General features: G+C 43.5%; 1 protein-coding gene across 2 annotated transcripts in view; it reads left to right on the top strand.

Annotated features, from left to right (window-relative positions):
* Positions 1-24,749, top strand: part of SMYD1 (SET and MYND domain containing 1) — a 46,358-nt gene extending 21,609 nt beyond the window's left edge. Inside the window, exons 3-10 of one of the 2 annotated variants that reach the window (XM_045828491.1) lie at positions 2,194-2,407; positions 5,089-5,219; positions 7,463-7,501; positions 11,161-11,350; positions 16,175-16,267; positions 18,345-18,508; positions 19,517-19,685; positions 20,955-24,749. In XM_045828491.1, coding sequence (XP_045684447.1) covers positions 2,194-2,407; positions 5,089-5,219; positions 7,463-7,501; positions 11,161-11,350; positions 16,175-16,267; positions 18,345-18,508; positions 19,517-19,685; positions 20,955-21,113 — 1,159 coding nt within the window. In that variant the 3' untranslated portion in view covers positions 21,114-24,749. The remainder of the gene's footprint in view (positions 1-2,193; positions 2,408-5,088; positions 5,220-7,462; positions 7,502-11,160; positions 11,351-16,174; positions 16,268-18,344; positions 18,509-19,516; positions 19,686-20,954) is intronic. The other variant, XM_045828493.1, reaches the window with a different exon arrangement.
* The last annotated feature ends 550 nt before the right edge of the window (positions 24,750-25,299 follow it).

Here is a 25,299-nt window from a genome sequence, read left to right as displayed (position 1 = left end):
TTGCCACATGTCCTCCTTGTACCGACTGCCCATCTCTGCCCCTCCTACTGGTCTGGATGACTTTCTTCTTTAACTCTTTGGTTGTTAGACTTCCATACAGATTTTCTAGCATTTCTGGTTGTTTTTTGTTTTTGAATTTGTTGGGGTTTTTTTTTGGTTGTGTGAGGAAGCAAAGCATATCTACCTATGTCTCCATCTTAGCCAGAACTAAATTGTAAGGTATTTAAAATGTGCATTGTAGTGATTCAATATATATGCACATTGTAAAAGGATTCCCCCCATCTAGTTAACTAACACATCTGTCACGTCACATATTTATCTTTTTGTGTGTGTATAAGAACATTTAATTTCTCTTTTAGCAAATTTCAATTATAAAATATTGTGTTATCGATATAGTCATCATGTTTTCCATTAGATTCTCAGAGCTTATTCATCTTATAACTGAAAGTTTGTACCCTTTTACTAACTTCTCCCTATTGTCCCCCACCACCCATCCCTGGCAAACACTTTTCCACTCTTTGCTTTTATAAGTTTGACTTAAAAAAATTTCCACATATAAGTGAAACTATACACTATTTGTCTTTCTCTCTCTGGCTTGTTTCACTTAGCATAATGCCCTCAAGTTCCATCCATGTTGTTGCAAGTGGCAGGATTTCCTTCTATTTCATGATTAAATATATAAAATGTCACATCTTTTTCCATTCATCTGCTGATGGCCATTAGGTTATTTCCATGTCTTGGCTAATGTGAGTATTGCCGCAGTGAACATGGGGGTGCAGATATCTCTTTGATATCTTAGTCTTTAAGGCCAGAAGGAAATGTTATCTCCTGTGATGAGGAGGTCACTCCCTCCAGCTGCACAGTCCCAGTTGGTAATTTCTTCTGATACTGGGTTGAAATGTGTCACCCATTAGTCTCTACTCTCTGAGCTTTGCAACATTCTTTCTAATATTCAGAGGTAGCAGACACCCCAAACTGAGTCTTATTTTCCACAGTTCTGTCTTGGCCTCCATGTGGGGGCATCTTGGCTCTTAGGCACCTGGGGTACCCAGCAGTGCAACTCTATAGAAATAACCCTGTGACCCAGATGAAAGAAAAAAAAGGCTATGTTTTGTCAAGGGGGTTTCTCTTCAGAGGCAGGTTCTGCCCTAAGCCACCAGCCCTCCCTGGTAATTGGCTAGCCTGCAGTCAGTGAATGGCAGAGAGTTGCCAAAGTGTCCCTTGGTTACAGGCTTCATCTTGTGGGTATGGGCTGTTTAATAGTCGACAGGGGGGCCCTCTCTGCCCTCAGGATTAAATGTACCCCTCTGTCTCACACTCAGCCCTGTGCTCTCCTGAGCCCTCAGCTCCAGCCAGACCTGATCCTTCCCTGCTTCCAGCTTATGCCATGCTTCAGGCTGCATCCAGGCCTTTGCTTATACTGCTTCCTCATCTAGATGCCTTCTTCACCTTCTCTTTATCTAATCATTAAGAATATAAGTAAGTTCACACATGATGTGGACATCTATTACCTCCCTTTGGCTTCCAAATACCTTTGGAGGTTAGCATGGCATGGAATAGTTATTATCCTCATTTTAATGGTCATTAGATAAGTTCAGGGAGGTCACACAGTAAAGAGTAGAAACAGACTTGAACACAGGCCATTAGATTCTTCCAGTGCTCATCTCAGTCATACCACCAGGAGAGACCCAGGCTGCCATACCTCACAGTGTCACCAGGCCTTTTTTTGGTCTCCTAGACCCCATGTGGCCTGGCTTCTGTCCACCTCTTCACTTTCATTTACTTTTCACTCCTCACTCGTGTTTCAGCTTCCTTGGTCTTCTTGCTATTACTCCTTCTTATACTCGCTGCTCTTTCCCCATTGGTACAGAATTGGCTCCTGTTCATTCCACTTTCAGCTTGAGTGTGACTCCCCTATGCCACCTCCCCTGATTCCCTTGGCTCCTCTTCAACCTCCTGCCACTTTCTATCATGTCACCCTATTCTATTTTCTGCATAGCATTTAACCCTAGTTTAAATAATCTTTAATAAGTTTTTGTCTCCCCCACTATACAAACTTCATGATAGAAAAAATTCTGTCTAGTTCAGAGCTGTATATTGGGCCCCATACTGTGCAATGTTTTAGGGAGTCAGTAAGTGTTTGTTGAATGAATGAATGCAGTGGGGTCTCCATAATCGTGCCCCTCTTCACAGGCTGGCTGCACGTATCATGTGGCGGGTGGAGAGAGAGGGTACTGGGCTCACAGAGGGCTGCCTGGTCTCCGTGGATGACCTACAGAACCATGTGGAGAACTTCGGGGAAGAGGAGCAGAAGCAGCTGAGAGTGGACATGGACACTTTCTTGCAGTACTGGCTGCCCCAGAGCCAGCAGTTCAGCATGCAGTACATCTCGCACATCTTTGGCGTGGTATGATTTCTCATGAAGTGGGTGTGGGTGACAGCTGGGATTGTCCAGTGAAGAAGTATTCAGAAACTGCCAGGCCAGAGTGGGGAGGAGGGGCCAAGAGCTGCAGGGAGACAGAGCCCTAAAATGAACAACTGTCATCTAGTCCTCTGTCTTTCTTGTCTTGCTATGAGGTTACTCATTACATGAGGTTATTCCTGACCTATCTGAATTTGGTACCCCAACACAAACATTCCATTATCTCTTTTTTTAAAAAAATATTTATTTATTTTTAGAGAGAGGGAAGGGAAGGAGAAAGAGAGGGAGAGAAACATCAGTGTGAGAGAGATACATTGGTTGGTTGTCTTTCATGTGCACCCCAAGTGGGGACCCGGCCCAAAAGACAGGCATGTGCCCTGACTGGGAATTGAACCTGTGACCTTGCCATTTGCAGGTTGGCACTCAATTCACTGAGCCACACAAGCTAGAGCATATTCCATTATCTCTGAATGGTAGATTTGGATGATATTTTACCTTCTAGTTGACTTGCATTTCCTGTATTTCCTCCTTTCCACACTGAAGACAAAGACCCATCATCCCTTCCTACCTAATTAGTTACTTTGGGAAAAAAATGTCCTTCCTTTTCCCAGATCTGATGGGCAGGATAATGGGGAGCCTAGAGTGGTGGGTATGGAAGCCAGAGACAGGAAAATAAGGGCCTTTCAGAGTGCGCTGTCTTGTAGCAACAAAGCCAGGCCTCTTGTAGTCATCAGAGTCCAGGAGGTAGGGATGGGGGTCCTGAGGATCAGCAGGCCTTGGGCAGTGGGGGTAGATGTCTTCTATGTGGCTGGCCCAGCACCTTCTCTGGTGTTGGTGAACTGAACAGGGGGGTTATTGTAATAACAACAACAGCATGATCACAACCAACATCTCTTATCATGTGCTTACCATGTGCCGGTGCTTCTATAATAGAGTTTTCCAGAGAAACAGAACTATCTGTCTATGTATGTATGTATGTATGTATCTATCATCTATTTGTCCATCATCTGTCTATTGAGAGGAGAAGATTTATTTTAATGAATTAGCTCTTGAGATTGTGGAGGCTTGTTAAATTCAAAATCTGCTGATAAGCTGGCAGGCAGGACCCCCCCCCCCCCCGCCCCCGCAAAAAAAGAGTTGCAGTTTGAGTCCAAAGGCCAACTGCCCGCAGAATTCCTTCATGATCAGGGGAAGTCATCCTGTGTTCTATTAAGTTTGTTAACTGATTGCATGAGGTCATCTACACTGTGCAGGGTAATTTGCTTTACTCAAAATCTACTGATTTAAATGCTAATCTATCCAAAAACACTTTCACAGAAACATAGAGAAAAATGTTTGACCACATATGTGGGTACCACACATAAAATTGACTAGCACATCTTACCATGTATTATTTTATGCCATCTTTATAATACAAGGTACAGTTTGTGCTTTTAACATTCCTACATTATAAACAGAAAGCCTAGGCCCAGAGGGGTTATAGACTTCCACAGCGAGCTAGTGTCCATGCCAGGGCTAGCAGCAGTCTGCCTGGTGGCAGAGTTGCTAATCTTAGCTGTTAGGCTCCACAGGCTTGGGGTGAATGAGTGTCATAGACCATTCTGTGTATCCCTAGGTGGCATGGTGACTATAGCCACAGAATGGCATAATCACCAAAGTGTAGAACTGAAAGGATCATAGAAGTCATCTAGTCCAACCTACAGATGGGGAAACCTGGGCTCAGAGAAAAAAAGAAATTTAACTAAGGTAACACAGCTTGTTAGTGGTGTTGACAGGCCTAACTTCACCCCCTTGCTGAATGGCCCAGGAGACAGAATGGAGGAAGTGACAGTCCTCCAATATCAGTAACAAATGGCCATGTACTACACATATCAATATACATATATCAATGTATATTATAGTATGTATAGTATATATTTATTTATATTATTTATAGATAAAGCAGACATTTCTGTGCAGTTGTTAATGTATTTTAAGTTATACTAATTCTTATGCATTTTCATACCCTGATAGATATTTGGAACCTGTTTCTATAAAGAACCACTTGTTTTTAAGGAAGAGGAAATAAAGGGAGTGCCATAAATAACCAATTTGATTTGCCTTGGATTCAGACATAAATGTCACACTCATCAGAGTTTAAAATTGTGAACTGGGAGTATAAATATTCAGCAGACACAAATAATAAGAAAAAGATGTCAATTTTATCTTATGAGCAGCTATAGAAGTTGAGGGTGGGTAGACCAAGGAGGCAGGAGGTGGGGGAGACACACAGACTTGTGCACAGGCACCCCCATTAACGCAGAGTAGTCACGGAGAGAAACCAGACAGATACTGGGGAAGGCTCATGTAACACCCTGATACAGGAAAGGGAGACACTTTCAGAACCAACATTTCCATCTTTGGTCTTTTTAGAAAACAGCTACCTCAAACTTTCAAGGTGGTGTTGTATTTTAGCAAATATGAGATCTGCCTGTGGCACTAATCTTGAGGGTCATTTGGACTCACACAGAGAATAGGAGACTGTTTTATTTCCACATTCTCTAAGCATTTCCAGGATTAGACTTGGTTTTTAATATTTTATTATCTTTTAAAAACTTTCGGTAGAATGGTGTTCTGTCCCTAGTCTGTGTCTGTTAGCTGACTTGTTTATCTTTTCCTCTGGGTAGATTAACTGCAATGGCTTCACGCTCAGTGATCAGAGAGGCCTACAGGCAGTGGGCGTGGGCATCTTCCCCAACCTGGGTCTGGTGAACCACGACTGCTGGCCCAACTGCACCGTCATATTTAACAATGGCAAGTGAGTATGTCTTTCACTGGGGGTGTGGGATGGGGATGGGGAGGCCTTATGATGTTTTTTTCCACTTGGCTTAAACCAAAGGTAAACTGTTGAACCTGAACTAGCATGGATTTCAAATGGGAAGAAAATAGGAATTTCCTTTAGAATAATTGTGGCTAAGAGAAGGTAATGAGGGGGATAGTAAAGAATTCCATATGGGTAATTTCTGAGTCTTTTTGTGTTTATTGAGCTTGCCTAGATATGTCAGATAAACCTCTAACTACTATTTTAAAACCTGATGCCTTGAATTACCTATCTAGAGCTCATTACAAAACATCACCAACAGAGAAGGCACTTGGCAGAAGCCTATATTAGTCAAGGTCTCAGCAGATATCAGAAGGCATGCTCAGAGTCTACCTGAAGGGAATTTAATAAAAGGATAATTTATAGAAGTGTGGGTAGCATTTAAGCAACTAACAAGGAATGGTGAGGTGTCCAGGGTCTAGCAGCAGCATGAAACTGTTATTACCTCTAGACCTTGGAAGCGAAAGACGTACTGTTGTGGTTGGTAAGCGCCCCAGCCATTGGAGAGACCCTTTCTCTCCCCTCCCCCACCAGCTTGGCTGTGCCTGTAGAGAAAGCAGCCACTGCTTATACCATGGGCAGCAGGGAGGGAGCCAGGAGACTAAGCACCCCAACTCTCTCTCCTCCCATTGGCCAACCTGAAGCTGAAGTGAACGTGCAAAGCAAACAGGGTGATGAGGTCCTCAGAGGTCAGTCATCAACTGCCCCCCACCCCCGACTCCACCCTGAAGAAGGCCCAGAGGGGACAGAAGGGTAAAGAATGGAGTTTGGGGGTGGAGTGCAAAGGAGAAGAGTCAGCAAACAAGATAAGATAACTACCCACGGCTCAGGCTGGGGGGATTTGGGAGAATGAGGCCTGAACAATATTGTTTTTGCTCTTAGAGACAAGCTCTTATGACAAATGCAAATTGACTCTGAGCCATTGGCATTGAGCAGGTTTCCCCCCAAACTTCCTGTAAACCAAAGACAATAGTTTCTGGTTCTGAGCCAGGAATCAGGTCTAAGCCCCAATATAATAGGAACTCTGATTTCCCTTTTCTTTCCCATTTCTGGAAGCAAGGGCCCACATGACATCAGGCTCTTAAGCAACTGAGAAAGTCACTGAAGACAGGGGAGTTTATTTTGCATCCAGATGATAATCTTTTCACAACATTTGTGTTTCCCTTCCTAAGCCTTCTGTTGTCCAGGGTTAGCCTGGTTGGCAGAAAGGATCAAATTCAGCCATACACAGGGCTGGCCTTTCTGGATACCCCTCCACTAAGCAATGGTGACCCAGGGCTCTTGTCACTACATGTGACAGTCACAGGAACCTGGGAGCCCATTTTTCAGGTCATTTCCAGAATCTGCTGTGGTTTCTATGCACCCACTAATTTTGAGCAGCCACGTTTTACCTGGGCTTCTTGGCTGTTGTGCAAGAGAAAGTGACTTTTCAGTCCCTGTCTAGCTGCCTGCCATAGTGGAAAGAATACTGGTCATGATGTTAGCGGCCCAATTTTAACCCCAACAATTTTTATCTGCTACCTGTGTGACCTAACCAGTCTCCATACACAGTTCAAACTCTCTGTGAAGTAGACATCAAAAGAGGCAATGCCTATTTGTCTAAGATACTTGTTAGTGAGATAATAATAGCTTTCCATCCTTTTATCTTATTTTTTAAAATATTTTATTTATTTGTTTTTAGAGAGAGGGGAAGGAAGGGAGAAAGAGAGGGAGAGAAACATGGATGTGTGGTTACCACTCATGTGTGCCCTCTACTGAGGACCTGGCCTGCAACCCAGGCATGTGCCCTGCCTGAGAATAGAACCTGTGACCTTTCCATTTGCAGGCCGGCACTCAATCCACTGAGCCACACCAGCCAGGATAGCATTCTACTTTAAAATGCATTGTCTCATGAATCTTATTGCTAGGTTGTTGATGAGAACACGGAAGCCTGGAGTGGGAAGTCACTTGTCCAGGGCTGCATATTTTTGAACCCAAAACCTCTCATTCTAAATGCAGTGAACTTTCCACTATACCAGGCTACATCTTGTCAAGTGAGCCCAGCTATAGGGGCTGGGATAGAAGTTGTTGTTATGGCCAAAGCTTTGATTGTATAACCCGAAATACTGTGCACCCTTGCTAGCTGTGCAGGATCAGTCAATGGTAATGATTTCTATTTGGGTGTCTGTTTTGTCTTTCAGTCATGAGGCAGTGAAATCCATGTTTCACACCCAGATGAGGTGGGTCAGTTCTTGCAAACTTCCCTGCTCCTCTGACCCACCTCCCTCACTTGCCTGGTTTGCTGGGGCCACCCCTTCCCAAGATTCCATGGCTGCTGTCTGTCTGTAATGTCCTTCTGCACCCCAGAGTCTCCTCTTTTTGAATGCTGTATTCTTAAGTATTTAAATTAATTATTTTCTTCTTCACTCACCTACCACCTGACATGGCTTTTTGGTACTTTGCTTTCTTTCTTCCTCCTCTTTCACTCCTTACTTCTCTTGTTCCCCCAACATCAAAGTGTGATAGTCCTTTCTGGCCCACATCATCTTGTTCACATTGTCCCTCTAAACCCTGCTTACCATGAAATGGGGACTGCTGATATAACTGACCTACTAAAGGGCTACATGTTTTCTTATAACCCCCAACATCTCACCCAGACTGGTTTCTGAAAATTATACCCATAACTGTGATATTTTGATAAATATTTATTCATAGTGTTCTGTTTACTGCTTCTGGACAACTATGAGTTAGCAGTTTGGGTTAGATTTTACTTTTGACTTTTCTTAATCACAACCAAATAGCCCCAAATGGGTCTTTTTTCTCAAGTTGGGCTTGAAATACTGGAAATTCTCTTTGCATTTAAAACAAAATGCTGCATGGGAGTCTGGGCTTTAGGAGTGCAGGGGAGAGTGGTTTGTGCACCTTAGCCTGTTGGCATGTACTGCATGTGACTTTGAATGATTCACATCATCTCCTGGGCATTTTGGCCCACATCTGTAGAGCAAAGGTCAAGATGAGAGTGTCTCAAGGGACATTCCCAGTCTGTACAAGAAATACTTAAATTGATTGTTACTTGTCGCTCAATTGGCTGAACTATAGCATTGCAGAGCATTAGAGAAAGAAGGGGGCTGGTGTCCAGGATGGAGTGGTGGTCACTATTCATTCCCTGATCCCCAATTCCAAGTTAGTTAAATGGGGTGTACATATACACATTTTTTCATATGTAAGTGAAATTAATTTAGTTTAAAATTCTCTAATATTACTGACGTAAATTGAGATACTTGGAGACCTTGTACAAACTGGCTTAATCATGATGGGACATAAAGCTACTGGAAATTCTAACTGATGGGCCATTGAATCCCTATTGAATGGAGATATGTTACTATGGAAAACTGCCTCTGTAAAAGGGGCTGGTGGGTGTAGCATGTTTATTGACCCTACCATGACCAAACGCCTGGGAGCCACACTCAACACTGACTCAGATATTGCTCACATGGAACTATTTAGGAAATTAGTAGAGTCCTAAAACTAAGGGCTTTGGTGCATCTTACTTCCCATGCATTGCAGACTCACGAGGCAGGCTGAAAACAACCAGGTGAGGCTAATATGATGTGGCAAGGCATGAATGGCACTTGAGTTCTAATCTTGACTCCGTTGCCAAAGTGCTATGGGACCTTTGGGGAAGTTAATTCACTTCTCTGGGCATCAGTATCCTCATTTGTGAAATGAGGGGGTTGATTCCCTGCAGCTCGAACATACTGGGATTCCAAGCAGAGCTGTGGGTAGACTCACTGGGCACCCCTATCCCTCTTGCCTTTCATCACTTCAGTAAGAGCTGCTGCAAAAAATTGGGATGGGGAAGAAAGGAAAGAAGGAATAATAGATGAAAGGGAACTTAGATTTTGCTAGGTGAGTTGGCATATGAGTTGTGTGTGTGTGCATGTGTGTGTGTATATATATATACATACAATTATATATATATAACATATATTATATATATAATTGCATTTATTTGGCATGTCAGTGTACTCCACTTTGGGAGAAAGATTTTTAACCTTAAGTGGTCACCTCTAGTGCCTGGACATGCATGTCACTGCTATTCAGTAGTTGCTTAATCAATTGTCACTTCAGTGCATGTGGAAGAGGATGCCTTGAACTAGGATGCTTCTGTGGTGGTGAAATCTTGTCCCACCTTTTACACAGTGTCTGACAGCCTCTCTGGGAGGTAAAAGAAATGACCATGGACCTCTCTGCAGAAGCTCTGCCCAACCTCTGCATCCTGCTACTCACTCTCTGGGCATTGGTTTCCCACTGGGTAGTGGGGCTCTAGAGTACTGGGGAGATATAGAAGCACAGCTTAGGGTCCAGCTTGCAGGGCTCACCACTTGTTTTCTGCAGTTTCTGGCCTTGTGAATGGCTGAGAGGCCCACAGGCTGATCTCTGCTTGTTTGGCTTACCTGGATGTGAGTTCTGCGGTGAGCTTTTGCCTTCAGAACATTTTGCATCTATTACATGGCAAAGTGGGTTGTGCTCTAGGTCATTAGAGGGTCAGGTCTAGGCTGGAAGGGGATTGAAATGCCATCTGCTCTTGCTAACCACCTTCAGCTAAAAAGCCCTATCCCTAATAAACACAAAAGTGAACGATGCAGCAGATTAACAGAGCCAGGCTCTGTTTGCTGTCAAGGACCTCCTCAATCAGTTTCCTCACATAATGTGGGCCTGAACCACTGGTTGAGATAAGAAGGGTCTTATAGTTAGATACAGAATAGGACAAGATTGTGGGTAACTGAATATGTGTGTTTCTGAGGGAGCAGTTCCCAAACTAAGCAGAAATGACTATTGAGTCTTCTCTTGAGTTTTCATTTTATTATTTCTCCCCTCTTTGTTTATAATCAGGAACTGATTGGATAATTGCACATGGATAATTGTGGACATAGGAGCTATATGTGGTTTTAAGACCAAGACCAGTAGTCTACCGGGAATCTATTTGAGCAGATTTCAGAGCAATTCACAGAATGGAGCAGATTTGATTATCATAATGAGTAGAGCAGACTTATCTAGAAAACTGTCCGTTAGGCTACATCTCCCCTTTTTGGAAGAATTTCTTTCTTTCTTTCTTTCTTTCTTTCTTTCTTTCTTTCTTTCTTTCTTTCTTTCTTTCTTTCTTCCTTCCTTCCTTCCTTCCTTCCTTCCTTCCTTCCTTCCTTTCTTTCTTTTCCTTCCTTCCTTCCTTCCTTCCTTCCTTCCTTCCTTCCTTCCTTCCTTCCTTCCTTTCAAAAAGATTTATTTATATATTTATTTTTAGACAGAGGGGAAGGGAGAGAAAAAGAGAGGGAGAGAAACATCAATGTGTGATTGCCTCTCATGCACCCGTCCTGGGGACCTGGCCCACAACCCAGGCATGTGCCCTGACTGGGAATTGAACTGGTGACCCTTTGGTTCACAGGCCAGCATTCAGTCCACTGAGCCACACCAGCCAGGGCTCTTTCTTTCTTTTTAAAAATTATTTTGTATTAAATTTGTTGGAGTGAAATTGATTCACAAAACCATAGAGTTTTCAAGTGTACAACTCAATAAAACATTGTCGGCATGCTGCATTGTGTGCCCATTGCTCCAAACAAAGTCTTTCTAGCCCCATTCTCCCTGCCTTTCTTCACCTCCACCTTCCTCCACCCACCTTTACCCTCTGGCTATCACCACACTGTTGTGTATGTCTGTGTGTTATGATCATATGTTTTTTGGTTAATCCCTTTACCTTCTTTCATCCTGAATGGGAATGGGAGTTTTCTCAAGTGCTAGGGAAGTTGTCTTTGAGACTCAACTCCTTGAAACTTGAAAAGCAAAAATGCTACTTGGATAACCTGAATTTTATTTACTCCTTTCCTTTCCTCTGCTCTAGAATTGAGCTCCGGGCCCTGGGCAAGATCTCAGAAGGAGAAGAACTGACAGTATCCTATATCGACTTCCTTAATGTCAGTGAAGAGCGCAGGAAGCAGCTGAAGAAGCAGTACTACTTTGACTGCACTTGTGAGCACTGCCAGAAAGGGCTGAAGGATGACCTCTTCCTAGGGGTGAAAGAAGACCCAAAGGTACACACAGCCCTACTCTGGGGGTGTTTGGGTCCACCTATGCAGGAGCCAGACATGGGTGGATTCCACAGCTAATCAGCACACCCCTGCTCATTAGTTTCCAGGAGGCCAGTCTGTAACCCCTGGGAAGACTGTGTGGTGCACTGCAGACAGGTCCTAGCTAGTGCTTAGACACCACCACTTGCTGGGTATTTGAGTTTGGGCATTACTCAGTTTTCTCATCTGTAACATAGGAGCGATGACAACCACTACAAGGGTCATTATGAGTATTTAACAAAATTATATAAGTAAAGGGTGTGGCATAAACAACAGACATTCCGTAAATTTTAGTCCTCTCTTTGCTCCTTTGCAGTTTAATGCTTAAAATTTCACATATTGAGACCAGTTGGTCAAAGAGATGCATTGTCTGGTTATTATAAAGATATTCCTAGTCCCATGGAAGTGGGCAATGTGGAGATGGGGCAATGTTTAGGTTGGTTAATTTGCTTAATACTGAGAAACTATTGCCTAATTGATGGTGAGACCACAGAACAAAGGGAAGGCTTACTGAGGGGGATGTCAGGAGTTCAAGTGAGCTGGGAGAAAGTGGAGCTGCCAAGTGTTGAAGTAGCCAATTAAAGCAGTGTTCTCTTAATCACTTCCTACAGTGGGATAAGCAAGAGGCTGAACTGGGGCAGGCAGACTCCCCCTATTTCATTTGTCCCCATGGAAAGGTATACTGGTGGAGGGTCAGGTGGATCAGCACAGATGTGGGGCTCATCTCACTGCTGAGGGGCCCAGAATAAAAGGGTCCAGCAGCTTTATGAGCCCTGAGGTGAGAGGTCGGGGGAGAGGGCATGGGGGAAAGACTAGGAGAGGAAAAGCACTGGGTGCTGAGTCAGAGTGGGGAAAAGTGTCTGTCTGCAAGTCTCCTCACTTCCTCCCCCAACAGGAGGCCTTCCTAGAAGGGTCTAGAAGACCTCAGAGCAGAGCCTCAGGAAAGGGACCTAGAAAGAAAGGTCTCTGGGCTGGGAATGCAAGTACTCTAAGAGCATGACCAGCCAGGGGTCTTGACTGCAACACCTTTCAGAAACTGTTGCACCAAATCTTGTGTGGGGCAGTAAAAACAGCCACCACCCCAGTCCCACCCAGTGAGGCCCACCAGAAACATCACAAAATAGAAAAAAGAGAGGAACAGTGGGGGAAGAGCCAGAACAGGAGGGAAAGGGGCCACAAGAGGAGGAATCAGAAGAAAAGGTAGAGGGAGAAAGAGAGAGATTGATTCTCCAACCTTGAAAAATTGCCATGCTCCTATTGAGAAATACAGCTGATGAGAGAGAAATAGAAAAACTTAAGGAGGCTAAATGAAGAAAGTGTAAAGCTACAATTATGGAGAATGTTAATTTCAGTTTTATTTTCTAAATATTTGGCTTTTATTTTTATTTAGGTTTGCACATACATATATTAAGAAGTCAGGAATGATTTTGGTGTCAGTTGAAAGTTTGGGGATGAGTCATAATGGCTGCTATACTGAGGGGGCTTATCAGGCTGGGACCAAGAATTCTGAACAAAAGAAAGAAAGGCAACTGTGATGTCACCAGGGATATACAGCTTGAAGGAAGTGTTAATAAGTTAGTCCAACTCATCATCTACAGATGAGGAATCTGAGGTGCAAAAGGAAGAGACTTGCCCAAGTAATCTATGATTCAATGCAATTCCTACCAAAATACCAATGGCATATTTCACAGAACTAGAACAAATAATCCTAAAATTTATGTGGAACCACAAAAGACCCCAAACAGCCACAGCAATCTTGAGGATGAATAATAAAGTTGAAGGTACACATTACCTGGTATCAAACTGTACTCCAAGTCTGTATTAATCAAAACAGCATGGTATTGGCATAGACACAGACATAGAGATCAGTGGAACAGAATAAAGAGCCCAGAAATAAGCCCACACTTATATGGTCAATATTTGACAAAGGAGTCAAGAGTGTACAAAGGGATAAAAGTAGTCTATTCAATAAATGGTGCTGGGAAAATTTGACAGTTACATGCAAAAAAATGAAATGACTGCTTTCTTACATCATATACAAGAATAAAACTCAAAATGGATTAAAGATTTAAATGTATGACTCAAAACCATAAAACTTCTAGAAGAAAACATAGGCATTAAATTCTCTGACATTTAACTTAGCAATGTTTTTTTCCCCCCTGATATATCTCTTTGGGCAAGTGAAACAGAAGAAAAAGTAAACAAATGGGACTATATCAAACTGAATTTTTTTGCACAGCAAAAGAAACAATCAACAAAACAAAAAGATAACCTATTGAATGGGAGAAGATATTCACTAATGATACATGCAGTGAGGGGTTAACATCATAAATTTATAAAGAACTTATGCAACTCAGCACCATAATAACAAACAATCCAATTGAAAAATGGGCAGAGGACCTAAATAGACATTTCTTCAAAGAAGAGATAGAGATGGCAAATAGACATATAAAAAGATGCTCACTGTCACTAATCATCAGAGAAATGCATGTTAAAATCACAAAGAGACATCACCTTGTACTTGTCAGAATAACTATCCTCAATAAATCAATAAACAGCAAGCAAGTGCTAGAGAGGTGGTAGAGAAAAGGGAACACTTGAGCACTGTTGGTGGAAATACAGACTGGTGCAGCCACTGTGGAAAACAGTGTGGAGGTTCTGTAAAAAATTAAAAATGGAACTTCCTTATGACCCAGCAATTCCACTTCTGGGTAGATATTAAAAGAAACCCAAAACACTAATTCAAAAGGATATATGCACTCCTACCTTCACTGTAGCATTATTTTCAGTAGCCAAGATATGGAAGCAACCCAAGTGCCCATCAATAGACAAATGGAGAAAAAATGGTGTGTATATATATGATATAGATATACCATGTGGAATATCATATATATTAATGGTATATATACCAATGGGGTGTGTGTGTGTGTGTGTGTGTGTGTATACACACACACCAATTCTTTTCCACTATATATGTATATAGTGGAATATATGTATAGTGAAATATTTGGACTATGGGATATATATAGTGGACTATTACTCAGCCATAAAAAGAATGAAATCTTACCATTTGAGTCGGCATAGATGGATCTAGAGGGTATCATGCTAAGTGAAATTAGTCAGAGAAAGACAAATACCACCTGATCTCACTTATATGTGGAATCTAATCAACAAAATAATTTAACAAACAGAATAGAAACAGAAGAATAGATACACAGAACAGACTGACAGTTGTCAGAGGGGAGGAGGGTTGAGGGGCTTGGTGAAAAAAGGTGAAAGGATTAAGCAAAAAAATATGTATATATGAGACACATACACACAGACAAAGGTATGGCGATAGCCAGAAAGAAAGGGGGATGGGGGAGATGGAGGTGAACAACGAAGGGATAAATGGGGAAGGAAAGAGACTTGACTTTGGGCAGTGAACGTATGATGCGATGCAGTGTGCAGATGATGGTTTATTGAGTTGTACACTTGAAACCTGTATGGTTTTATTAACCAATGTCACCCTAATAAATTCAATAATTAGGAAGCCTTTGCTGTAGCTCTATGACCCTGCATGTAAATTGTTGTTGAAAAATAAAATAAAAACCAGAATAAATAGGAAAAAATATTTGATTCTATCAGCATATACACACACATGTGTGTGCATATATAGGACTGCAATCCAGCCAAACACACGGAGAAGGCCATGTAGGGACACTCACTGTCTATGGTTGGTGTTTGTTCTAATTTGTCAGTGCCTTTACTGTGCCAGTTGTTAAATATTTTAAATATTACTCATATATATATTATATATATGGTAAAATGTTCCTCAAAATGCTGTGTCCATCTTTGGGATGGGTTTGGGGAATTACTTTGTTCTCCATACTTTTTTCATATATTTTAATTTTATAGTCAGAATAAATAATAAACTTATTTTCATTTTGGAAAAAACTTGATCATATTTGCCTAAGCAAACAAAAATGAGAAAAGAGTTTTAATATAGATAAGCACAGCAGATACACTTTTCCTTTGGACTATGAAAAATTTTGGCACTTTTTCTTTGAAATTATGGTGCCCTCATAGACTTCTTCATTATGGTATCTCCTTGCCTCAAATATCAAAACCACATTTTAAAAACAATATCACTGGATTCCTCAGGCAAATGCAGTGAGCCTAATGAGTCTAGATGTCACAGAGACAGCTGACAAATTCTCTCATAATATCCTTTTGGTGAAAACAAGGAAATATGAACTGGATGCTAAGACACTTGGGAGGGTTGGATTCCCATAGTCTAGAGGCTGTCTTCCATGGACCACAGTGGAAAAGTGGAGCACAGACTTTAGTAAAGTCCTCAGCCTCTGTTCTCAGCCCTGTGCTGGCCAGTATTTAAGTCAATGACTTGGGCAAAGACAAAAAAGCAAGGGCATATCTGTAGTATCAATGTATATGATTGACTTGGAGTACAGAGAAAGGATGGAAAATATTTTGGGTGATAGAATGAGAATCCAAAATGCCAGAGAAAATACAACGGGAGGCAATGTCAGATTCTGTACTGGGTCCAAAAGCCCAGGCATGAGTACAGGGTAAGGATGACTGCCTGGCAGTAAGGCTCTGGGGCTTGGTCCATGGCAACCACAACATGAGTCAGAGCGTGATGAGAGAGCTGGAAAAGCTATAGGGATCTTGCACAGCATTTATAGAAATGAAGCTTTCAGAATGGGGAAGGCATCAATTTTGTAACACATTGAACATCGAAGATGGCAACTATGCAGAAATGTAATGCAGTGTCACTCCCTTCCCCAGCCCTCTCAGGACTCGGTGAAGGAGATGACACAGTGCTCTAAGGATATACTAGAAAAAATTGACAAGGCTCGCTCTGAGGGCTTGTACCATGAGGTAAGAATTCCTTTTATTGGTGGATAGGGGTGGAGAGGAAGGCAGAAACTTTCTCCAGTCAGGAAGTGAAATGGGGTGGAGTGAAGCTGGAGAGGCTACCAAGCAGGCTGATTTTCAGGAAATGTCCCTTTGTTGAGACCAGGACTCCTCTTGCCCCTGTGTTTTTAGTACTTCCTAGGGGTGTGTTCTCAGTGACTATTCAACCCACTGGAACTGGGGCCGATAACAGAGGCAGCCTGACAAATGTCGCCGGGGCATCTGTGATATCTCAGGTTGGCATTAGAAATGGAAAAATGAAGATGGCAGTGGGTTGCTTGCTTTCCTATAATCAGATGGATATCTTGGCTACAGTTTCCAGTCTCTACTAACTGAGCATTTAGCCCTGGCTCCCGAAGCACCAGGAGTTCTCAGCTGGCTGTATGCTGGAGTCACTGAGAAATCCTACTGCTCAGACCCTAACCCAGCACAACTCTTCCAGACTTTCTTGGGATGGGACCCAGACACCAGGATTTCTAAAGCTTGCAAGTGATTTCAATGCACATCCAAAGTTGAGACCCACTGACCTGCAGAGCACTTACACTGAATTCACCTAGGCAGCTTTTTAGAAATATAGATTCCGGTATCTCACTTCCTAAGATTGATTTATCCAATCTGCAACAGAACACAGGAAACAAATCCATATTTTTTCCAAGCTCTTTAAACAACTCATGAAAATTAAGAGAGGTCTTCATTTTCATCCTTTACTTACTCGCTCTTTGCACATTTTTGAGCCCTTAACAGGGGAGTTTGATACAGGACATTCTCCTTGACTCCCAGAGCTCCTTCAGGTGGGGGAGACGGTCATGTGAACAAAGTGTTATTGAACAGCATGGAAAATCTGTGTCAGAGGCATGAGATAGGAGCTGAAGAAATCAGGAGGGCCCTACTCACCCCATTCCTCTGGCTTCTCCCCTCCTCTTCATTTCTCCTTTTCTCCAATCAGAACCACCCAGGGGCAGGTGTGGGGCTGGACACTGCCCCACCGTGTAAGAGAACGGCCTGTAGGACAGGTGGATGGCCAGCCTATATTTGTCATGCCCCCACCCAGTTGACTCATGGGCCTGTGATCTCAGAGCAAAATTAGTTTCCACGCATTTAAAATGGAAAGAATTGTGTGGCATTTCTCCCATGATGGTGGCAAGGGAGAAAGAAGAGAATCGCGGACAACTGAAACCTAACAACCATCTGACTTCACAGAGCACAACCTGAGTCCGTGTCTACACATGAACCAGGCAGAACAGCCTGGCTGCAGGCTGATGGGGTCAGACCCATCTTGTTTCTCACCAGGACCATTGTGGTGTTCTCCTCATGGCTCTGCAGCTTCCCAGGAGACTCCCTCCCTGCCAGTCCATCTCGTATACTTGAAGCAGAGCCAACCTGACTGTTCAACCTCACCGCTCACAAGGACCACCTGGGGCTTATGCGAACCACAGAGGCCAGGGTCCCTTCCCCAGATTCTGTATTTGGTTTCAATTGTTCTGAGGGTAAGGCTCAGGCATAGGTATTTTTAAAAATGTCTCCAGGTGATTCCAGAGCATAGCCAGGGTGGAGAATCACAGGAAAGGTGGTCAAGACAAGGCTCGATTGCTTGGTTTGCCCATTGTACACGACCTCGGCAAAGCACTTACCCTCTCTGTGCTTTAGTTTCTTATCTGGTAAAACAGGGATATTAGTGGTATCTATCTCACTGCATTATTGTGAGAGTAAAAATGATGTATCTAAATACATCATATATATCTAAAATGATGTATAGATAGATCTATATCTTTCATAACTCCCTGCTATCAACTGACTTATATATGAAAACTTCTTGTTTTGCCATTCAGCTATAACTGCAGTTACCCTTTCCATCCCTACATCTTACCCTGATAGGACCATTTTGCTGTTCAAACCACAAACTGTTGCTTTCCCACTTCTGTCAACAATTTCCTCAACTTTCAAAGAAGGGTGCCCAATGTCATTGTGAGCCTCCATATGTAAATTAAACATGTGCTGCGTGTGGTGCATTGGTAATGGACAGGGCCTATGTCTCTTCTAGGTTGTGAAATTATGCTGGGAGTGCCTGCAGAAGCAGGAGTCAGTGTTTTCTGACACCAATATCTACACGCTGAGGATGCTGAGCATTGTGTCAGAGGTCCTCTCCTACCTCCAGGCATTTGAGGAGGCCTCGCACTACGCCAGCAGGATGGTGGATGGCTATATGTAGGTGGCAATCCTGGGTCTCACACAGTCTCCTGGAAACATGTATGTTCCAAGCAGGACAACTAGATGGCACACATGTTGCCACCTCTCCCTCATGTACCCACAGCAGGCATCAGTAATTGGGGCTCTTTGTAATGGGGCTTTTTTATTCTTTTTAATCATGGTGCTTCCAGTGGTAATGACCAAGTAACCAGAGCTGGTATCTGAGAAGAAACCTATTTGTCACCCCTGGTCATTCCCAAATCCTCCTGCTCATGTATCAATAGTACTTGATGGTGACATTTTCCTTTTGATTTCTATAAGACTATGTGCAGCTTGATTTTTTATGCTTACAAAGGGTTTTCTCTCTCATAATCAACACAGAAAATCCTGTAAGCTTTCTTTTATTAAAGAAAAGTGAGGTGTCAGCCATTCTTAGAAATTATAAGATACAATGCCCTTGCCTTCACTCCACCAATGCCTCTCTGTCCACATTGGCATGTGATTTTGCATTTCTGGCCAAATGAGTGTATTGGTACAAGAAGGCTCATTTTGCGGGGAGGATGTTACTCATAAACAAAATGTGGGAAAAACAATATAACATGTTGAAAGAAAGCTCTATAAAGAAGGTGCCAAGGAGGGAAAAATTCTCTCCCAAGAAGGACATTCAAGCTGTGTTTTTTTTCCTTTGAACTTCCGACTCCTTTCCAGGGAGAGGGCTGGGGTACACCTGAGAGCTCCCAGCTTCCTGCTGGAAAGTTCAGAGCACAGTCCTGATTCCTTTCCCCCATGAGAATGGCTCAGTGGCTGAGGCAGAGTCTCAGCTCTTACATCTTCGTTGTGTGGGGTTCTTAGCAATTCACTCACCTCTCTGCCTCCTGATGGGCTGTAGGTGCTTCATTGGCACTGGTGGGAAAGCCGTCATTGAAAGATGGACTTTAATGAGAGTATTTTATAAGTTGTCAAATACTCTGCAGGCACAATAAAGGCTGGGATTAGGTGTTATGATTATTTCATATGCCCCTACAGGAAGCTCTACCACCCCAACAATGCCCAACTGGGCATGGCCGTGATGCGGGCAGGGCTGACCAACTGGCATGCTGGTAACATCGAGGTGGGGCACGGTATGATCTGCAAAGCCTATGCTATTCTCCTGGTGACACACGGGCCCACCCACCCAATTACCAAGGACTTAGAGGCAAGTAGCATCTTGATGCTGGGCCCCCTGCCTGCTCTGAGCTCTCCAAGAATGAGAGCTGAGTTCTGGGCTCTGCTTTTGGAAAGTCTGTAGATTGGGTGCTAGACCTGAAGGGAACTCAGAAAGGCTTTATCCCACTCCCCTTGTTTTACAAATGAGGAAACTGAGGCCCAGGGAAGAGAAGTAATCTGTCCATAGTCATTTAGCTAGTAGGTAACAAATGTGAGATTTGAATGCTGGGATGCTCCAAGCTTGGACTGGGAGAGCCTAAACAGTGGTGCACATGTGCTTATGTGTGTGTGCACATGCAGCTGTGTACATTAGAAAATGTGCTACATGGAGTAGACTTGGGGAGCGCAGGCTCTCGGGTCAGACTACTGGGACTGAGTTCAGCTTCACCACTGTCTAGCTGTGTGACTGCAAACATTGCACATGAGGACCTCAGTCTCCTCCTCAGTAAAATGGAGAAGAATAGGCTTGTAATGAGTGGTCAGTGAGTTAATGTGTGAATGCTTAGAACATGTCTGGCAAATAGCATGCTCTCAATTGCTGCTGGTTTCCTTTGTGCTTTGAAGGGCTGGCTTATCTGAGAGTGACAGAGTTCAAAAACTGTTCTCAGATAGTGTAGTGTAGGGAAAGATGACAGATTTTGGTGTCATAAAGCATATGAGAAGACAAACTTTATGTTCAGTGTATTAAGCTTCTCAAAGGCAGAGTTTTTGTCAGTCTTATTCACTGCTGTATCCTCAGCCTTTCAAGGGATGTCTGGCCCTTGATAAGTATTTCTTGAATGAACCTATGGGAAAGTGAGGCCTTTTTGTGTGTGTGTGTCACATACTGTAATTTTCCTGGCCTGTTGGAAAGTATGAAGGAATCTTACCCATTTCATGTATGAGGAAACTGAGGGCTGAAAAGATTCCATCACTTGTGTGAGGTCCTACAACCTTAGGTGGGACCCAAATGCAGGGGCCAAGGTTCAAATCCAGGACCCCACTTGATGGTTCCTGAGAACAAACACTCTCCCCTGGGAACAATCCCTCAGCTACTCTCTCAGGGGTCTGACTCCCTCTCCTCCAACAAACTGAGCCCGCTGTGAGGACATTGGACCCCCAGTACATGGATGTATGCTCTGGGGGGGAGAGTGAAATCTTGGTGACTGGGAGTCATTTACCCCATTGCCTGCCCTTTCCAAAAGAGCTGAGGTAGGTCAGAGACCAACATGTCCTGGGGGCTTGTCATCACTGTTCACGGTGTATCTGTGTCCCACAGGCCATGCGGGTGCAGACGGAGATGGAGCTGCGCCTGTTCCGCCAGAACGAGTTCATGTACCACAAGATGCGTGAGGCTGCCTTGAACAACCAGCCCATGCAAGTCATGGCTGAGCCCAGCAGTGAGCCAGCACCATCTCTGTTCCATAAGAAGCAATGAGGACCTGCGTGGTGGAGGGGGCATTGTGGCTGGGGGGCCAGGGAGACATTTTGGAGGGAGTGGGGTTCTGGGGAGACCCTTGACGAGGAAGTCAGAGTAATGCTCAACCTTGTTGCTATGGGAATGCACTGTCCTGTATTCCCCTGTGTCATTTTAGTTCATTTCAACTCAGTTTAATTCAATTAACTCATTCTATAGCCACACTTATCCTACAAATATTTATTGGATAGTGGACCTGAGAGATAATGAAGCTCTAAAAATAGCTGGGGAGGCAAAATGTAAACAAAGTACTGTGTAATAACAAATGCAATGGTAAACAATATGGAGAGAGGGCAGTAGAGGGCATGGCTGGTGTGTGTGTGAAATGCAGTGTGGCACATCACGGAGGGGATAACATCTGAGCTGAGGGGGCTGCTCACCGACCTGTGCAGGTATCTCTGGGGCTGCTCTCACCCATGGTCTGGAATATCCAGGATTTGGCAGACCGGGATGGGTGATGTCCAGTTTCTTTAGGTAGGTGTGGAGTTATGAAGAAGTGGCTGTGTTGGGCCGTTTAGGCTCTACCCAGAGAAGTGAAACATCTTCAGAATGGTGCATGTGCAGGATGAGGTGTGGGCTTTGCCCAAGCCACTTGAGGCCTCTGTTTAAAGTCTGGTTTCCAAGTATTCTGAAACATTTTCTAAAACACAGAGAGGGAATATCTCCTTTCCCCAACCTCACTGCCAAGCCTTGTGATTCCTTGGGACAATATCTGAGATTTTTCTGGCCATTGGCCTGTTGGGATTGAAGAAGTCTTTTAAGGGTGAAGCTGAGGGAGAAACTTGGAAACACATATATCTGATGATCTCAGGACCAGCAGAATTGGCCTTTGTGGGCTTTATCTGATTACATCTTTATCAGCTTAGACTTCATTATTGCCCCTCCCTGCCCCAGTAAATCTCTATTCTTAGTAATGAACAATTAAGCAAGCCTTGCCTTGCTTAAGTTATTTTACCATCCATGTGCTGGGCCCTGCTCTTCTCACAAGAGGGAACATCTAATGTGGACTCTTCACATCTGGGGTAGGATCTCTTTGGGGGTGTGACCAATTGCCTTCATTTTCTGGGAGACTGCTTGGTTTCCACTCAAGAACAGGAATTAATCAAATTTAGTTGTTCTGTTATTTTCTGGGATCCCAAACTTCTCACCAATGTTTTGGGAGATCCTGGAGCAGAGCCCTTCATTTGAGGGTATCACCAAGTCTTCTCCAACACCTGGGGCTTCCTTTGACTCCAGAACTCTAGCTAACAGGTGATGCTTCCAGGTCCAATATTTGTCATCTCTGCCTGAAGTGTTAGGTTTACAAGTCCCACTCTTTCATCTTCAGAATGACCCATCACCTCCCTCTGCCCCTGTCCAAATGGCTCTGCAAATGCACCAAAGACTTTCTCTAAAAACTTGGCAAGTGTGCCACCTCTTTGCAGAACACCTGTATTGGCATTTGGCTCTTCTCTGAGGATACCTGTTCTCTAGAAGCTTTCATAGGAAGTCTGACAGTTCTGCCAAGCCCCGTACTGCAGGCTTGGAGGTGGCACCAGCATTCTCCCAAGGACAAAACTGGCACAGTCAAATGACCACTCTTCTACTCTCATATAAAACCTCCCCCAAGCTGTCTTCCCTCCTTTGTCACTGTTGTCTGGTCATTCCCCATATCATGGTTCCATTTTTCATCTCCTCTTCCTCATACTTAGCATCTTCTGTGTCCACTTGACAAAGCATTTAACCCTCTTGTTTCACAGATTTTTAAAATTTACTCAATTCTATTGGGTGTCATCACCCATCACTTCTCCATTTTTAAAGTCTAACTTTCTGGTTATTGCTCCTACCCTTTCTCCTCTCTCAGTCCCTGACTACTGCACCCCAGACTTCTGCACCGCAGACTACTCTATGATGTCATGTGTTTCACCCTCCTCCTGTCTTCACTTCCTTCCAGCTCAGCTGGTCCTCTATCCCTTCTTCCTTTTTGCGCATTCTTCCTTCCTGCTTGATAGAGTCCCAACCCTGAATTAATTCAACTGTATTGTTCTTCCTCTTCTGCACCTGGAGATGCTGAGTTCAGTTGGGAAAAGAGCATAGCCTTTCTGAGCACAGGTGCCTCTGTGGGCACCTCCTCTCCAACTTCAGCTGGCTGCTGGGTGCAGCCCAGAAGTGCTTCATGTACCGCTGATTGGCTCTCTTTCCCTTTTGTCAAAAGCTATTTTAGGCCTTCAGCCCTGCTCTCAAATCCTCGGCTTTCAGCTTCTCACCTCTTGCTTTATGGAGAAAATGGAGGCCAGAACATGGGATTCCCTTAGTTTCCTCTCCCTACATTCACACACGTCATGTCTGCACTCATCCTTCCCTCCCTATTCCTTCTCCATCTGCGCTCTGGACTCCATCTGCCCTCTACATCCTTGGGGCCTTGCTTCACCTATTGCTCCTTCTCCACCCTGGGTCCTTGATGATTCTCTGTTCCCTGGCTTCTTTAGTGCAGTCAGCAAACATGCTGGGGATAATCTTCAGTCAAAATCTTTACAGCTGAGTATTATTCTAAATGATTTGTCTCTCCTAGTTATGATCTTCTTTTCTTCACTTTTCATATCTTCCTGAAACCACTGCAGGCTGGCATCCTGAACTCCACTAAAACAGATTTTACCAAAGTCAACTCTAGTGAGTACTTTTCAGTCCTTACATTATTTGGCATCTCTGCATCAGCTGACAGCCCCAGATCTTGATTTCTGCAACCCCACTTCCTCATGACGATCCTCTGATGTGCTTACTCAGTCTTCTCTGTCCCTGTTCTCCGCATGCTCTGACATGTGGGTATTTCCTACAGCTGGCTTTGTTTATTCTGGTTACTCTTAGTTTATTTTCTTCTCAGTCTGCACACACTCTCTGCATGAGCTCAGCAGGCCCTTGGTTTGTTCACCACCTTGAGTCTGATATTCTTAAATCCGTATTTCCCAACATTGTCCTCGAGCTCCAGCCCCACACACCCCTTTGAATGTTCTGCAGGCACATCAAACTCACCACACCCAAAATAAAACTTTCTCTTTCCTTTCTCCCCTCTCCAACTCTTCCTCCTCAGCACACTACCTGAGAACAACTGACTTCTCCTGCTTCTGTTGGCCTCAGTCAAACCCACTCACTTACAGGTCCTGAGTGATCCAAGTTCTGTATTTCTTTGAGTTTTCTATCTAAAACACCTAAAACCTGCCAACTTTTACTTATCTTTCAGCATTCAGTTTGGAAATCACCCCCTCTGTGAAGCCATCCCTGAATGCCTTTGATTCAGCTGGCTGCCTGTCTGAGTCTCTCCTATTACCCTAGAATCCCCCATTATAACTCTCTTCGTATGGCATTATAATAGCCCTTTTAGGTGTCTGCCTCCTCTATTAGATCATGAACTCCTAGAGAACAGGAGCTGTGCCCCTTTATTCATCTTTCTATCCTCAGAACCTAGCACAGGTTCTGAAACATAGTAGGTGCTCAGTAAATGTGTTGAATGAATGAGTGAATGAATAAGTGAATGAATTTGCTTATTTCAGAGCAGAAAAGACATGAACTGTGTATTTTGAGTTTTTATGTTACAGCTGTCAATAAAGGCCATTAAATCCACTGTTTCCAAGCAAATGTGTGGCTTCTTTCTTTCTGACAATCTAATCAGAGCAGCACTGTCTAATAGAACTTCCTGTGATGATGGAAATGTATTATATCTGTGTTGTCCAATACAGTAGCTGCTAGTGGCATGTGCCTGATGAGCACTTGAAATGTGTCTAGTATGAGAGAGGAAGTGAATTTGTAATTTTATTTAATTTCAATTAAAATAGCCAGTGTGGCTAGTGGCTACTGTATCAAACAGTGCAGTTTTAGAGAAGACTTTACTGTAGTTTTTAAGATTATGGGCACTGAGACAAATTGAGTTTATATCACAAGTTATTAGCTTGGACTGCTTATTTCACTTGTACCTCAGTTGCCTCATTTCTACCTACCACAAGAGTTGCCTTGAGAATTAAAATTTTTAAAGGTAATGAACTTAAAACAGTGTCTGGTCCATTATAAGTACTCCATGAGCTTTCCAACCATGCTGCTATTGGGGTGTCCTTTCTCTTAGTCAGAAAGTGAAGGTAAAGGGTAGACATAAGCAGTGATATGCTGGAACCAGCTC

This window comes from Phyllostomus hastatus, unplaced genomic scaffold (genome assembly GCF_019186645.2).
Source record: "Phyllostomus hastatus isolate PE091 unplaced genomic scaffold, TTU_PhHast_1.1 phas_scaffold_78, whole genome shotgun sequence".
Taxonomy (NCBI): Eukaryota; Metazoa; Chordata; class Mammalia; order Chiroptera; family Phyllostomidae; genus Phyllostomus; species Phyllostomus hastatus.
The sequence above is the reverse complement of the archived record's forward strand: the minus strand, read 5'-3'. Positions and strand labels throughout refer to the sequence as shown.